Below are 15,521 nucleotides of genomic sequence, written 5' to 3'. Positions count from 1 at the left end.
CTCATAAACCACATAAACGCAAGATGCCTGTGTGAGCATAATTGAAACTGATGGAAAACAGTAGGTCCCGTCAACTGATTTTAGCTTTTATATGGGATAGATAGCACACAGATTCTCCAGTTCTGTTGGCCTCTGGTTTTTGTCAGTTTAATTTGAACCCTGACGTTGTTGACACGCGCTTTCCCTCTGCCGATGAGGTGCCGGAGGAGGCGTGGCCGGGGGCGTTTACCTCTCCCGGAGCTCGGCTTCCTTGATGACGGTCTCCTGGAGGATCTTGTTGTGTCTCTCCAGCAGTGTGTCATGTTCCTGCTGGAGCTGCTGGAGCTCTGCCGTGCTGCCCTGCAGGTTCTGCTGGCTGTCCTGCAGCCGGGCCCGCAGCTGCTCCAGCGTGTTCTCCATGTGCTCTCTGTGGAACAAACACACACACACACACACAGACACAGACACAGACACAGACACAGACACACGATCAGGAAAGATTTTAAGAGAGAAATGTACAGGCACCAAACTATCTCAACTATGACATCATAGAAAATCACAGCTATGACCAACACAATTCAGATACGGTGATGACATCACAGTCCACTAGCGCTGATGTTCTAATTGTCCATGTACAATAATGACATAACAGTTGAGTAACAGGGACATCTACATCATATACATACAGTTATGACATCACAATGCATTAGTAGTGGTGTAAAACCCATACATATAGAGTAATGACATAACAGTGCAATAGCAATAACCAAAATCTTAAAGTATTGACATCACAGTGGAGGAACACTGAGGTATAAACCAGACACTTACAGTAGTGACATCATAACACATGAATAGTGATTCCAACAACACAGAGTTACAAAAATGACATCACAGTGTATTTAAAGCAATGTCTTAATCATAAATTTATGGTAATGACATCACAGTGGATGAGCAGTGATGTCAAAATCATACACTTGCAGTAATGACATCATACTGCAAATATGGTGATGTCTTAACCATAGACTTACAGTAACAACACTGCATTATCAGTGAGGATAACAACTGTTTGAAAGGACAACCCACATAAACAACAACAAAAACCACCAAAAAAATGCACAGTGAAATGTACCTCTCCTGTCTGGAGAAATCTCCTTCGTTTTGGGCCTGTGTTTTACTTTTCTGCTGTTTCAGGACGTTGTGAACCCGAACCTTGTAGCTCTCAAACTCTGAGGTAGTCGTCTGGAGCGCAGCCTGTGCGTCAAAAACACTCTTATTAAAATAAAAATCACCAAATATATTTCAAAACGATCGCTGAGGTTGTCACCTCAAGCTCCGCCTACGAATCAAATCACACCAATTAAGATAAAAATCAGCAAACACACATTAAACAACGATTAACTGTCTCGTAAGATCAGTATTGGTGTTGTGAAGGCATTTCAATATCGGAAACGTGACGTGAATGTAGATATTTCAAATGATTAAAACCCATGTGTGTTTGAGCTTATATCTAACAGTACCAAGGGCTGATACGTTCTCTTGAAAATACCACTGTTACGTAAAACGACCCTGGCCACGCCTCCAAAACAGCCACGCCTCCAACACGCCCAAAAATGTTCCACACGGCTATTATGCTATTAGCCTTGTGACATCTTGGTCAGATCTCAGCACTGTTCAACATAAGGTACGCAGTTTGGAACAGACCACTGATTTTGATTCAGTTTGATGGAACTGCTAATTTCTGACTTTTTTTTTTTGGAATTGTCAGGTTGTCTGGGAATGAATGAGTAAAACCGAGAGAGCGATTCCCAGAGGAGCGAGGAGAAAGAGTGAGCTCCTTCCTTTAGCAGAGGGACTGAGGAATGCTATCCATCAGCAACCATTAGGCCTGCAGGGAAAATCACTCACGAGTGCCATTCGGTAATTAAGTTTTGTTTAAGCCATTTAGCAATGGTGCAGACTTGCAGACCGCTGAAATAGAAAATCTATAGTGCTATTTAGAAATGCAGCAACCCTCTCAAGGCAAAGTCCTCTTTCTGATGAGCCACCAGTGTATATGTATGCAAATATGTCTGTGTGTGTGTGTGTGTGTCTCTATGAGCGAGAGAGAGAAAGAGAGAGAGAGAGAGGAGAGAGAAAGAGAGAGAGAGAGAGAGAGAGGAGAGAAGAGAGAGGAGAGAAGATATAACCTGAGGGAAAGAATACAGTGAAACAGACTCACAGAGGAGAGTGAAGCCTTCAGCTGTTTGGAAAGAGTTGGAAAAAAGACGCAAAGGGAGAAGAAGAGAGGAAGAAAGAGAGAGAGAGAGAGAGAGAGAGAGAGAGAGAGAGAGAGAGAGAGAGAGAGAGAAGGGTATCAGTAAAGAGCGGCAGATCCTACCTTAGCGGAGTTACATTCCTCCTGTAGAGTGGTCAGTCTGTTTTGGAAAGAGACGGCTGCTCTCTGCTGCTGCTCATTCACCGTTTTCAACTGCTCCTGTAACCTGTGCTTTTCAGCAGTCAACTCACTGCACTGGATCTGAGTCAGGACAGAGGGTCACACACACACACACACACACACACACACACACACACGCACACACACACACACACACACACGCACACACACACACACGCACACACGCACACACGCACACGCACACACACACCGCACACACACGCACACACACACGCACACACACACGCACACACACAAAACAGCATTAGAACACACACAGACACAGGAACATAAATACATACACACACAAATTGGGATTACAATACACCCAGACACACAAACACACACACACGCACACACGCACACGCACACGCACACGCACACGCACACACACACAACAGCATTAGAACACACACAGACACAGGAACATATGAATCAGATTTACAGCGCACCCACACATATACACATACATACATAGACACACACACACACACACACACACACACACACACACACAGACGCATGGTTAACACACAAACGACTTGTCTACAATGATAAATGGCTCTGTCCTCCAGTAGATGGCACGTTGATTTTACTCCTACCTAAAAAAAACCCAACTTGCTCATCATTCATCAACAGAGCCAATTACAAACTGACACATCAGCTAAAATCATTAACTGAAGACAGGCTGAATACAGTCCGGTGACAGAAAACCGGGGCACTCTCATTCTTTTACACTATTTTACCTTATAGTCCTCCAACTGCTGCTGCAGACCCTCCATTTCTCCTTTCAAAGATGCCTGCACAATCATCTGTTCTGCCTCCTGCCAGCCAATCACAGTCAGGCAAAGACAAAATTAGCATAACTCCTCCCACTCCAGTGATTCCATCTCATTAAATTGTTTACTCTTGGATACTCAGTATGTAAAATGATGTTAGAGTGACAACCAATCAATCAATCAGCTTGCAGGACTCACATGTTTCTTGGCATCAGTCAAGTCCTTCTTGGTTTTTACTAGCAGCTGTTTCATTTTGGAGGTCTTCTCTTCACCTTGATCCACCTGGGACTTCAGTGACTCTACAAGACCAAAGTCCATCCATAATGAGAACCGTGATACACAGCTGCACAGGCTTTTTCTGATTGTCAAGTTTTTCGCTTGGCCTATTTTGCCTCGAATGCAGTTTTCACATCTGCACATGTGAGCGGTGTACAAAACATTTTATATTAAATTATATTAAACATTATACTGTAAAACTGTGGAACAAATGTATATATCTTCCACTTGCAATACACAGTCAACAGATTTATCCTGCAACCACTGTTTCAATGCGTTCACCATATTCACTCTTATATTTCAGTAAAACTGTCTATGTCTGTCGCAGATGATGCACACGCCAGCTGGACAGTAGACATCACTCACTGGTGTGTGAACAATGGATCCCTGTGTGAGTATTCAAAGCAGAACGAGAGAGAGAGAGAGAGAGAGAGGCAGGCAGAGAGAGAGAGAGAAAGAAAGAAAGAGACATGCAGAGAGAGAGAGAGAGAGAGACAGGCGGACAGACAAAGACAGAGGGAGAGAGAGAAACAGAGAGAGAGAGACTCACCAATCTCTTCCTTCAGTTTCTCCTCCTTGGTTTTGAGTTCCTGTATGTGAGCCTGCTGTTCCTCAGCGTGGCTGTCCTTCTCTGACAGTTTCTGATTCAGCTCTTTGACCAGACGCTCATAGTCCGCCATCTCCATGTCCAACAAGGTGCTCTGCTGGGCATCCTACAACAGCCACACAACCACAGTGTCAAAACACACAACCTCTCTTCACTGCAACTTCACACACACACACCTTCTCTTCACTGCAACTTCACACACACACAACTTCTCTTCACCACAACTTCACACAGACAACCTCTCTTTACCACAACTTCACACACACACCTTCTCTTCACTGCAACTTCACACACACACAACCTCTCTTCACTGCAACTTCACACACACACAACTTCTCTTCACCGCAACTTCACACACACACCTTCTCTTCACCACAACTTCACACACACACCTTCTCTTCACTGCAACTTCACACACACACACCTTCTCTTCACTGCAACTTCACACACACACCTTCTCTTCACTGCAACTTCACACACACATTCTCTCTTCACCGCAACTTCATACATTTAATGTTGGGGAAGAAATCAATTCGGTCCTGAGACTTGATATTTTTTTTTTTGGACTCAAATGAAGCACTGCGGTACTTCTCCTGACTGACTTAACTCTTATTATCCACTGGTCTGTCTTTTGTCCAAGAAAAGTTGGGAACTCCCTGTTGTTACCAGGCAATTAATCTCCACACCAACTGAATTAAACTGTCTTTGTCTAACCTTGTTTATTTATTTGTTTGTTTGCTTCAACATTCTCTGCAAGGGTTTTAGACCCACAAGCTTTATGAGCAGATGGATTTTTTGGGGAGATAGCTTGCCTTTCTCAGCTGCTCCAGTTCCTGTGCAGTCTGCTGCAACTGCTGCTTCTGCTTGCGCAGCTGTGTCTGCAAGTCTTCCATCTCTTTCACCGCAGACTGGTGATCCTTAAAGACCAGTAAACAAACCAATAAACAAACGTGACCACAAAAAGAGACGCAAAATACACTTAATGCAAAAAAAACCAAAAACGTTCTGTTGATGTCACTGAGTAAAGCTAAAGGGCTTTTGGCTGTTGTTCAGCGTGTGTGGAAAAACACTATGTCTTTTTTTTTTTTTTTTTTGGTGAAGTACAAAGTAAAAAAAAGAAAAAGAAAAAAAGAAGACAAAGTAAAAAAAAAAAAAAAAAAAGCTTCATGAACCCTGGAGGATCATAACCTAGACATCAATACAGAACAGAGAGAGAGGTTAAAAATGATTCCTTTCTTTTTTTGTAATGTGCTTGGGTGTGTTTGATTCGGGTGTACCTTTATCTTTTGCTCTTTTAAAAGCCTTTCAGCCTCCAGGTCTTTCTCTAACCCAGATCTGAGTTTGTGCATCTCCAGTGTCTGAGCCTCCAGCTGCCTGACGTTACTCTGCAGGGTCTCCGTACGAGCCATCAGGTCCTCTCTCTCTGACAATAACTGCTCGTTCTGGAGAGGAAACCAAACACACACTTACTGAAAAACTCAAAGTTTCCAACCGCACAGGCCACACACGCATGCACATGTATGGTATGAACTGTGGAGGGCATTTCACTCAGCAGGCCAAAGGGGAAAAAAAAACAAACAAACAAACACTTGAACCAGATTCATGTTGGATTCACAGCTAATCAGGTCAAGGAAGAGTACATGTGGAACCGAGGAAGAGTGCAGTTGGAACAAGACAGACAGCTAGCGAGGCATGTGCGCACACACACACACACACACATATTAACAACACGCACACATACACACACAATCAAATATATATATGCATATAAATGCTCCGTGCACACACACACACACACACACACACACACACACAGCTCACACACACACCAGACAAAGGCATGTATGTTTGTATGTGTACATATATAGGGGGCTTTTAATGATCACCTGTTGGAGTGCGGCTTGCAGGCGTTTGGTCAGGTCGGCAATTTGTTTCTCCGCGCCTTCCAGCTTCTCTCGCTCCTTATCCAACGTCTCAGTCAGCTTGTCGTAATCCAACATGAGGTTCTGCAAATGACGTCCATTCATTATTTACCACTCTTGTATAAATGAGTTTGAATGCCGCAGAGAAAAGAGAACCAAAAAAAAAAAAAAAAGAAAAAAAGAACTGAACACTCTTTCAAAAAGGAAACAGGCGCTCACAGCCGTGATAAACAGATGAGTATTTCCATCCTGACAAGATTCTAATGGGGGCCCATTCATGAGAGAAAATGACAATGACTTGATTATGGAGACAGAGAGAGAGAGAGAGAGAAAGAGAGAGGAAATATGTCTCTCTTGTGGGAGAGAACATTTTGGCCATGTCTAAAACATATTTGCTGCTCTTTGTGGACCCATCTACGGTGCTTAAGTGACTGTGCCAACCTCTTTGCTTAAAGAGTAGGGTACTGATCTGCTCATCTGCTCTGCGTTAATAAAAGTCACGCAAAATGAAAGCCGGGGTTTTAATTGCGGCTCAAAACGGGGTTTTCTTACCTTATAGCCTTCCGCGCCGTGGATGATGTCCTTCATGGAGTTCGACAGCCTGTCTCGTTCTGTCTTCAAAGCGTCTACCTCCTCTTTAAGAGCGAGAGCCTGGTGTCAAGAGGGGTGAGGGAGAGAGGAAAAGACCATTAAATTTTGGATCCAGCAAAAAAAAACTGCAAACAGTGACACGCGGGCTTATTCTAACAGCTAGGACATGGAAGGTCATTTAAAAGTCAAACGGAGAAAATGTCAAACCTCTTTCCTGCTGTTGTCCAGCTCTTTCTTCGCCTTCACCGCCACCGCTTTTATTTTGTTCATCCGTTCATCTTTGTCCTTGTTTTCTTTCTCTAGAGTTTCTAAGCCAACAAGACACAAACGGTTACGAAAAAGTGAAGCTGACACGGTGAGCAATAAGACGAATAACGGAATGCATCAACTGTTTATATGTAACGGTGGAGGAAAAAGGAATATTGGTTCCGAAGATCAGCATTGCAACCGGGGAAAAAAAAAACGCAAAAAAATAAATACTTGGAGAAAAATAAATTTAAATACCTATTTTTTCTGTTAACCGATGCACATCATGTTCTTCAGAGGGAGAGGCATTTTCTTTAGATTCCTAGCAAAGGTTAGCACAGAAATACATACAAATGTACCTGAGATTTTATGATCTGAAGCAAACCAATCAAGTGATCAATAAATAAAATACATTAATGGAGGGAAAGCACTTGTGTTACAGATGTAACTTGTTTATGGATATTTGATTTATTTTCTGCAAATATACTTGATTTATATCCAATATGAAGCACATTTCTCAGAAACACCAACCTGTAAGCGGGCAATGTCCTCCCTTAGCTGTGATATGAGCGATTCCTTTTCGGTCAAAAGTCCCTGGAGCTCCTTTAACCTCTCATTAATTTCGCCCTCTGTTTCCTTTTCACAGCCCTCCGCTGGTTCGTTTTCTTTGGTCGCTTGCCTCTCGGCAGCTTCGGTCACTCGAGTAAGAAGCTCTTGGTTTTCTGCCCTGATCTTCTCGTTCATGGCCTGCATCTCAGCCAGGTCTCTCTGCAGACCCTCCGTGTCTGACACCACCTCGTCCAGCTGGGCCTTCAACAGGTCTTTTTCCCGACTGAGGTCCTCCACTCTGGCCTGTAGCTCCGCCTCCTGCTGAGCGCTGTGCTGCTTCAATCTCTCCAGCTCCTCAGTTTGATGCTTCATCTTCTCTGTCTCCTCCATCTGCTGCGCTGTCCTCTCATCCAGCTGCTGAGTGAGGCTGAGTTTCTCCCGCTGAACTTTGGTCAAGAGGATGTCAACCAGTGTAGCGATGTCGCCTGCTTCTTTAACGCCCTCATCTAGCTCATCAGAGCCCTGTTCGAGTGCACCAAGAATACGGTTTAGCGTCTCCAAATGTTTGCTCTGATACGACTCCACTTCCCTCTTAACCGCGTCCCTCTCCTCTGACACGGCTTTGACCGATTCCACAAGTTCGTCCTTCCCCCTGTTAGCAGCGGCAGACATCTCTGTTTTGAGATGGTTTATTGTTTCCTGATGTTGCTCCTCTTTGAACTTGAGAGCAGCGAACTCTTCAGTAAGCGCCTTGAGATCCAGTGACAGCTGCTCTTTCTCCGTGGTAACCGCAGAGAGCCGTGCTTCTAAGTCGGCCGCTTGCCTTCCAACAGTCTCCTTCTCAGCCAAAGCGCCTTCTAAGGCTAAAGACAGCTCCTGGATCTTCTCTCGCTTCCCCACATTATCCTTCGACAAACATTCAAATTTCTGCGTTACGCTGGCAGTTTCCATTTGCTCGGTCTTGGACGTTTCTTGTATTTTTTCTAACTCTGCCCGCGTTTCTTCCAGTGAATGCTGAATGCTCTCTTTGTCAGAGGTCATCTTTGTAAGCATTTCCTCTAGCTCAAGAACCAAAGACTCCTTCTGATAGAGCTGTTCCAAAATCTCCTCATTCCTTTTCCTCGAGATCTCAAAAGACGCCTTCAGGTCGTCCGTTGTTTGCATTTTTTGCTCTGACTCTTCAAGCGAATGCTCCAAATGTTTTGTTTTCTCCAACAGTGAATCCCTTTCATTGAAAACGCTCCTAAGCTTTTCCTGTAGCTCCTGAACAGAGGAAGCGGCCTGTTCCTTCATGGCATTGTACTGCTTGATGAAGTCACTCGTCCGGTCTCCGAGCTCTAGCTCGAAATTTTTGAGGATTTCTTTGGTTTTTTCAAACTCACTGACAGCAGTGTTTTTCTCTACAGACAGTAATTCACATCTATTTTTTAGCTCCTCGACCTCCTGCATCAAAGTCTCTTTCTCTTTTTCTGCACTGGACAGCAGACGTGCCTCCAGTTCTTTGATTTCCATCTTGTAACGCTCTTCTACAGCTAGAAGCTCCTGCTTTTGCTGGATTACGGTCATATTCTTTTGTTCAGTAGTCATGCCAAGGTCCTCGGTGATCTTGTCTGAGGAGACCTCATTCTCCTCTTTGGTCATCTGCAGTTCATTGATCTTGAACTCCAGTTCTTCTTTCTCGACGAGAAACTCCTCTCTTGCGTGCTTCAGATCGGACTCGAGCTCTGCTTTCACGTTGCTTAGAAACGTCAGCTCTTCCTGAAGCATCGTGTTCTGAGACTGCAGCTCCTCCAGCGCCTGCTTCAGTCGACCCAACTCATCGTTCTGGTCGTCCGAACCCGAGAAATCCAACGTCTTGATTATTCCCGAATCCCTCTGAGCCGCAGCCTTGTTGGGGTCTTCCTCCTCTTCCTGAACGTCCTGGAGGTAGCTCTCCTTCAAAGCCAGCTGTTCCGACAATTCGTCCTGGAGCAGCAGTAGCCGTTCCCTCTCGGCTTCAAAGTCCGCGGCGTTCAGCTCCAGCTGCTCCTCCAGCTCTCTGACGTCATCTTCATGCTGTTTGCTTATCCTAGCAATTTCCTCCTGCAAGTTCTCGATCTCCTGTTGGGATTCTGTAAGCGCCTTCTGATGCGACTCCTTCAGGGCTTCGGCCTCGGTGGTCCATTGCTGTCTGGCCGACTCCAGCTCCTGTTGCAAGCTGGACAGCTTCTTCTCGTAGGACTGCTGGAGCTCTTGCATCTTAGCGCTGGTCTCGTCTGCTGATTCTTTTCGCTTTTCTTCCTCGTTCTGTTCTCTTTCCCTCTTCTCCTCCAGGTGTTTCTGTAATGCCTCGAGCTCTTCTTTGTGTTTGGCCTCGGAGCTTTTTAAGTTCGCTTCCAAAAGCAGGATTTTTTTCTGCTGCTCTTCATTTGCATGGTTTGTTTCCCTCTGAAGTTCTGCAAGCTTCTCAACAGCTTCCTGTTCACAAAGACAGTTCAACTCACAGTGAGATACTACAACACTACAACTGCAGCATATGTAATTTATTTTTTTCCCTATTTGTGGTTGAATATTAACAATGGCGGTACATTATACTGTTATGTGGACATCCTGACAACACCTTAATGTCATCTTATTCACAATCCTTCTGCAATAAGATGCCCAATGCAGGGGTTTCCAACTAGTGGGGGGGGGGGCAAGATTAGGAGATTTTAGGTGCAAATTGGCAAGAAAGAGGACGGGGAGGTGCAAGTTCAAGCGTAGACTTGGGGGGGCATGTTGAAAAGTGTTGAAACTCCTGGCCTAATGCATAAATATCTTTTAAAAATGATCTAACACAGCCAAAGACAATGTAATGACAACATCAGTGTCATTACAGATCAAGGCAAATATTTCACCGTTGATGAATGAATAAGAACATGAGAAGAATGAGATGACACTTCATGGCGGCAATGAGGCCTAATGTTTTTTTTTATTATTATTATTCATTATAATAAGTGCATGATGTTCTGTAACACAGATATTGGCTTGTGTGTGTTGGTTATAAATAGAGTCAGTGTGTTTCATAAGTCTTATCTAAAATACACTAAATGCACAAAAAAATCAGTGTCTATATGCGCTTTGAACCCACCTGGGCTTGATGCTTCGCTTTTTCGCTTTCTTTCCGTAATAAAACCAGGCTCTGTTGAGTCTCAGCCTTCTCCAGCAGCACAGCATCCATTCGCTCAGTCAACTCCTGTTTCAGTGAAAAACAAACACATGATGCTGTTTGCTGAGGCTTTTTCTTGGAATTTCACGCTGTTGTTGCCTGTTCTCACTGTTATGGTTGAAATGTGTATGCACAGTGATGCGCCGCATGATGACATTGTGCTGTTTAAAACTTAAATGCTATCACCATTGCAACAACCCAGTCTGGCGTGAAATGTGGAGCAATGCAAATGTTTTTACATGACTTCTCTCTCTGTACACATGTACCCACCTTAATCACCGAATCATCTGCACTGTTGCTTGGTTGAGTTTTGAGTCTGTCGACTTCCTTCTCCAGATCTGAAAGAAGAAGAAGAAGAAGAACTTTATCAATCCCTGTGGGGAAATTCGCCCTCTGCACTTAACCAATCACGTATATACACTAAGAGCAGTGGGCAGCCGCGTGCAGCGCCCGGGGATCAACTCCAGCTCTTTTTACAGGGATATTAATCCTAACATACATGTCTTTGATGGTGGGAGAAAAGGGCAGAGAGCATTATCAGTTTTTTGTTTGTTGTTGTTTTTTTTTTTTTTTATGCAACTAAACAGAGCGTGATGTAAATACTGACAATACTGTTTACCTGAACATTTTGTTTTTATCTTCTGCAGGGCAGCCATCTGCTTCTTGGCAAACTTGATCAGGTCCTCCTTGGACAGCGTGTCCAACTTACATAAGGAGAGAAAACAAGGAAACCGATACACGGTCCATGAGCAATGTATCTGAAGCTACTAAAAACACTTTTGAAGCTTTCAGCAGGTTGACTTGCACATCAAGTCAGAAAATAAAATAAAATGGACAGCCTTCAGGTTGTTTTGTTTTGGGGTTTTTTTTTTTTACCTTGGACTTTCCTGCTCCCTGACCAGGAGGTGAGGTCACAGACTCTATATTTGTATCCTGCTGCAAAAGTGACAACACGAAGGAGAAAAAATAGACTTGTTAAGCTGCCAACCTATCGTCAATGAAACTGAGCGATTATTATGTTACACACAGTACAGTACAACGCTGACATTTTGCCTATAACCGAAGTTTAACTAGGAAATGTAACCAACTTGTGACTGTTATTTCCACTGACAAGCTTGGTTACGTGGTCATGTTAATGGAACGATGAATAGCTGTATCTAAATGCTTGAACATATCTCTGGCAAGGAGACATTAGCCATTCTGACAATAATGCCGCTGTTCAACACTTGCATTGTCCCCATGGCAGTGGTTACGGGATAAAAGGAACAGGTTAATTAGCTGACAACACAATCCAAGTCAACTAACAAGATCAAATCTCACTAATGAAGTTAGCTAGCAAGCTAGCTAGCTTGCTATCCAGGCTGTTGTCTCGAGAGAAAGAAAATGCATCAATGGCTTACCTCCATTGTTTTCCGATATGATGTGCTCCCAAACAGTAGACACTTAACAACCTAAGCAAATCTGCGGTTTCTGAAAAGTATGCTTAAGTTCAAGTCTACTGATTAAGACATAGCAATCATCTATCCAGAGTTGACATGCATCAGTTCAAGTTGTAAGCTATGCTACCTTTCTACACTTCCGCCTTCGTCAAAAAGTGCGTCATAACGTCTACGTGTGTGTGTGTGTGTGTGTGTGTGTGTGTGTGTGTGTGAGAGAGAGAGAGAGAGAGAGAGATAGAGAGAGAGAGAGATGACTGTCTGACTGAATGTTGAAGGGTGATTTTTCATAGTTCAGTTGTAACTAAAACTTGCTTGATCTTTTGCTGCTAAGATAGTTTCGTAGTATCGCTGATTTCTAGAACTGTACGCGTGTGTGTGTGTGTGTGTGTGTGCGTGGGATAAGACGCTTCAACAATGTCTTTCTATTCGTATGCTTCCTTGCACGTTTAAACACATATATCGCAGTATTTAAGCAGGGCTTGTTCCAACCTTTGTGCAGAAACATTGCTGAAATCCAGAAACAAAAAAAGAAGAAGAAAAACATTGTTCACGTATGTCTTGAACAGTGGCTCAAGAAGAGAATACCGGCCTGAACAAACTCACTACACTGGTTTCTTTGACAACTGCCCTGAGGTAAAATAAATGTCAGGTAAAAGCAGTTTAATGGAATGCTTGGATAGGCGTCAGAGTTCACCCTCTGCCAGTCAGGGGGCACTACCTCTGTTATTCATTAGGTTTCAGGTGAAGCCAAGCCGCCTGGTTGGTCTGCAGGTAGCTATAGGGGCATAAGGCCATAATGTTCTCTGTTATCAAAATGGAAAGTTTAAGCACTGTAGTTATATCTTGCACAGTGTAATAGTTATAGATGTTGCGATATTTGACGAAGATTTTTTGATCAGATTTCTACACATTATTAGACGTCTCATACAGAGATAACAGCAACCTATTATTTGACGTGAGCCTATGACTGTGTCTAACTTCATCCTAACAACATAAAAAGTTTTGTTTTTCCAGTGCAAATACTACTATCGATATATTAGTGATGCATGTCATTGGGGTTTTGAATTGAGCTCTAAGAAAAAAAAATGAAAAATGCGGTATCTCTTGAAAATGTCAACAACACTGATAATATGTCGTTCGAATCTTGATTTTTGGACACCATTTTGTAAAACAATAACATTAGGTAGTCAAGAATCACTGGTTGAGTTGTGTTAGCGAGACTGTTTTTGTATTCATTGCTTTTGGAGCGTTATCTGCTGAATATTGAGTTTTGTCGGTTTTGATGTCTGCGCGTGAAGTCTTTGACAGACTCTCCTTTGCGGCCCCCTCTCATTTTGATGTTTGCTGAATCCCACGGTTGTGCTTGGTTGCACAGAAAGAGGCTAGAGACTGGGCGAGAGGTAGTGGGTCCATCCATAAAGGCAACCGGCACCATAACTCGCACGCCTGCGTCAAAAGCTCTCATCCATCACCGAAGCGCTACCTGCAGTCTTCTAGAAGTCTCTCCGGACATCCCGGGTTCCCATTTTTCTCTCTCACTCCCTCGCCAGCGTCAGTCTGGAGCCGTTTACAAGTAATGTGCCTGACAGTAGCCTACGTTTCATTAGGACGGAACAAATGGCCCGTCTGGATAAATCAGATTTAACAGAGGGTTCGCTCTCTCTCCCTCCTCTTCTGAACGGAGAATTATCCTCTCTTCTGTACATCGTATAGCGAAGGTTCAGTGATATTTACACGCAAGATGACCTTACAAGGCATCTGAATTAAATATTGGTAATAATAAGAAAAACACCAGCAACAACAACTATACTAACAATGATAATATAAAGAGACGTGCGTTTCTCAGCAGAACAGATTATGCATTTATATGATTTATATGATTTCTTAAGATCTGTCACAGTTAGAACTTCTATCCTTTGTCAAGCTGTCTAAAAACAGTAAGGTCATCACAAAACTGGAATTTATGACCAGTTTAATTAGAAAGCTGCTGATAACGCTTGTTGAACTGATTACTCATGAAATGGATATGAATCTCTTTTTTTTTCTGTCAAACATCTCCTACCTGCCCCCCCCTCCCCCCTGGTTTCCCACAATGTACCACCTGTAGAGTGACTGTAGCTCTTCCTTTTGGATGCTGAGTGGTTAATCAGTGGTTCGTCCCAACACGCCTCAGTAGGCTGGGCTGGGGAAAGGGGGCAGCCAGGGACCACTGGTCCACCATGGGAGAGAGGAGCTCCCAGACCTTACTGGATTAATTATGGATGGTCCTTGACATTTCCTCTCTCTCTATCTCTCTCTCGCTCTCTCTCTCTCTCGCTCTCTCTCTTTCTCTCTCTCCTCTCCGCGTCCCTCTTTCCGTAATCATGTACTGGAGGGCAATCACTCTCCTGCTGGCTGATTGTGGGACTTTGGTTTCGATTGAGAACTTCTGTTTTCCTTTTCCACACACTCCTCCAGATTATTGATGGAAGAGCCCAATAATTGCTGATTCTGGACGCATTAAGGCAAGGGCCCCTGTAGTCTGGTGCTCTAGGCTGTGGTAACCTGTACTTAAAAAAAAAAAAAAAACATTCAAAATTGGTAAAACTTTATGTTGGATCATGGACAGTTTGACAATTATAAAACCTGGTTCAGTGCTCAGGATATGCTATGAATTAAAAATAAAATCAGAGATTGAATAACTCTGAAGTCTGCAGTATGACAAAAAAAAACTATTTTATCTAATATCAGTAATTTGTTATCAATTCAGAATGTTCCTATTTTCTTCTTCTTCTTCTTAATATTATTATTAAATATTCCATATTAATTGCCGCTCTAGTCAATGTATTTTAGATGAAGCTAGAGGTTTTTTAATAGAATTTCAGATTTAGAACTGTGTTTTTACATTTGACATTGACAGAGATGGCAAAAGTAAAAGCAGAAGTACTTTTGCCTAAAACACTTACACTTTAGAAAAACAGTTGTCAGTTTAACTCTACTTAGAGTACCTTTTTTTTTAGCAAGAGTACTTCTACTTTTACTTTTGCCATCTCTGGACATTGAATACTGCTTATCTAGTTACAAGCACTGGCTAAGATGAAAAAACCCTCAGTCGACAGTAGATGATGCTATCTTTCCCCTTTAATTTCATGGCAAAAGTCCACTATTCGCAATGAAAGAATCAGACAGTTGAGCCATCTTCATCTCTAGAGCTCCTGCAAAGTACACCCCAACAGTCGCTCCTCTTTCAAAGTCACAGACATCTCCTCCTTTAGTCACCGTGGGTGAAACAGCCAACTGTTTCCTTTAATTTGACAGTTACAAAATCCAGTGTTGGACCAGACCCTCTGTGTGTTGTGCAGTGGGGTTCCAGGACATTGCTGTGTGTGTGTGTGTGTGTGTGTGTGTGTGTGTGTGTGTGTGTGTGTGTGTGTGTGTGTGTGTGTGTGTGTGTGTGTGTGTGTGTGTGTCTCCAAGCATTGAAATGGTCAGCGGTATGCATTCCGAATGCACGAGATATTCAGAGAGGATGG

At 43.3% G+C, this 15,521-nt stretch overlaps 1 protein-coding gene across 1 annotated transcript in view; it reads right to left on the bottom strand.

Moving 5' to 3' along the window:
* The window catches only part of gcc2 (GRIP and coiled-coil domain containing 2), a 17,828-nt gene extending 5,827 nt beyond the window's left edge, over positions 1–12,001 (bottom strand). The window contains exons 1-18 of the mRNA XM_030786096.1: positions 11,971–12,001; positions 11,447–11,506; positions 11,190–11,274; positions 10,841–10,908; positions 10,493–10,597; positions 7,366–9,840; positions 7,093–7,156; positions 6,796–6,896; positions 6,550–6,648; positions 5,962–6,081; positions 5,353–5,517; positions 4,888–4,992; positions 4,019–4,181; positions 3,391–3,491; positions 3,160–3,237; positions 2,357–2,494; positions 1,109–1,230; positions 230–406 (exon numbers count right to left, since the gene is read on the bottom strand). Of these exons, the coding sequence (XP_030641956.1) occupies positions 230–406; positions 1,109–1,230; positions 2,357–2,494; positions 3,160–3,237; positions 3,391–3,491; positions 4,019–4,181; positions 4,888–4,992; positions 5,353–5,517; positions 5,962–6,081; positions 6,550–6,648; positions 6,796–6,896; positions 7,093–7,156; positions 7,366–9,840; positions 10,493–10,597; positions 10,841–10,908; positions 11,190–11,274; positions 11,447–11,506; positions 11,971–11,976 (4,232 nt within the window). The 5' untranslated portion in view covers positions 11,977–12,001. The remainder of the gene's footprint in view (positions 1–229; positions 407–1,108; positions 1,231–2,356; positions 2,495–3,159; positions 3,238–3,390; positions 3,492–4,018; positions 4,182–4,887; positions 4,993–5,352; positions 5,518–5,961; positions 6,082–6,549; positions 6,649–6,795; positions 6,897–7,092; positions 7,157–7,365; positions 9,841–10,492; positions 10,598–10,840; positions 10,909–11,189; positions 11,275–11,446; positions 11,507–11,970) is intronic.
* Positions 12,002–15,521: the final 3,520 nt, after the last annotated feature.

The sequence above is a fragment of the Chanos chanos genome, chromosome 10 (genome assembly GCF_902362185.1).
Source record: "Chanos chanos chromosome 10, fChaCha1.1, whole genome shotgun sequence".
Taxonomy (NCBI): Eukaryota; Metazoa; Chordata; class Actinopteri; order Gonorynchiformes; family Chanidae; genus Chanos; species Chanos chanos.
This window is presented reverse-complemented; position numbering and strand designations above follow the sequence as displayed.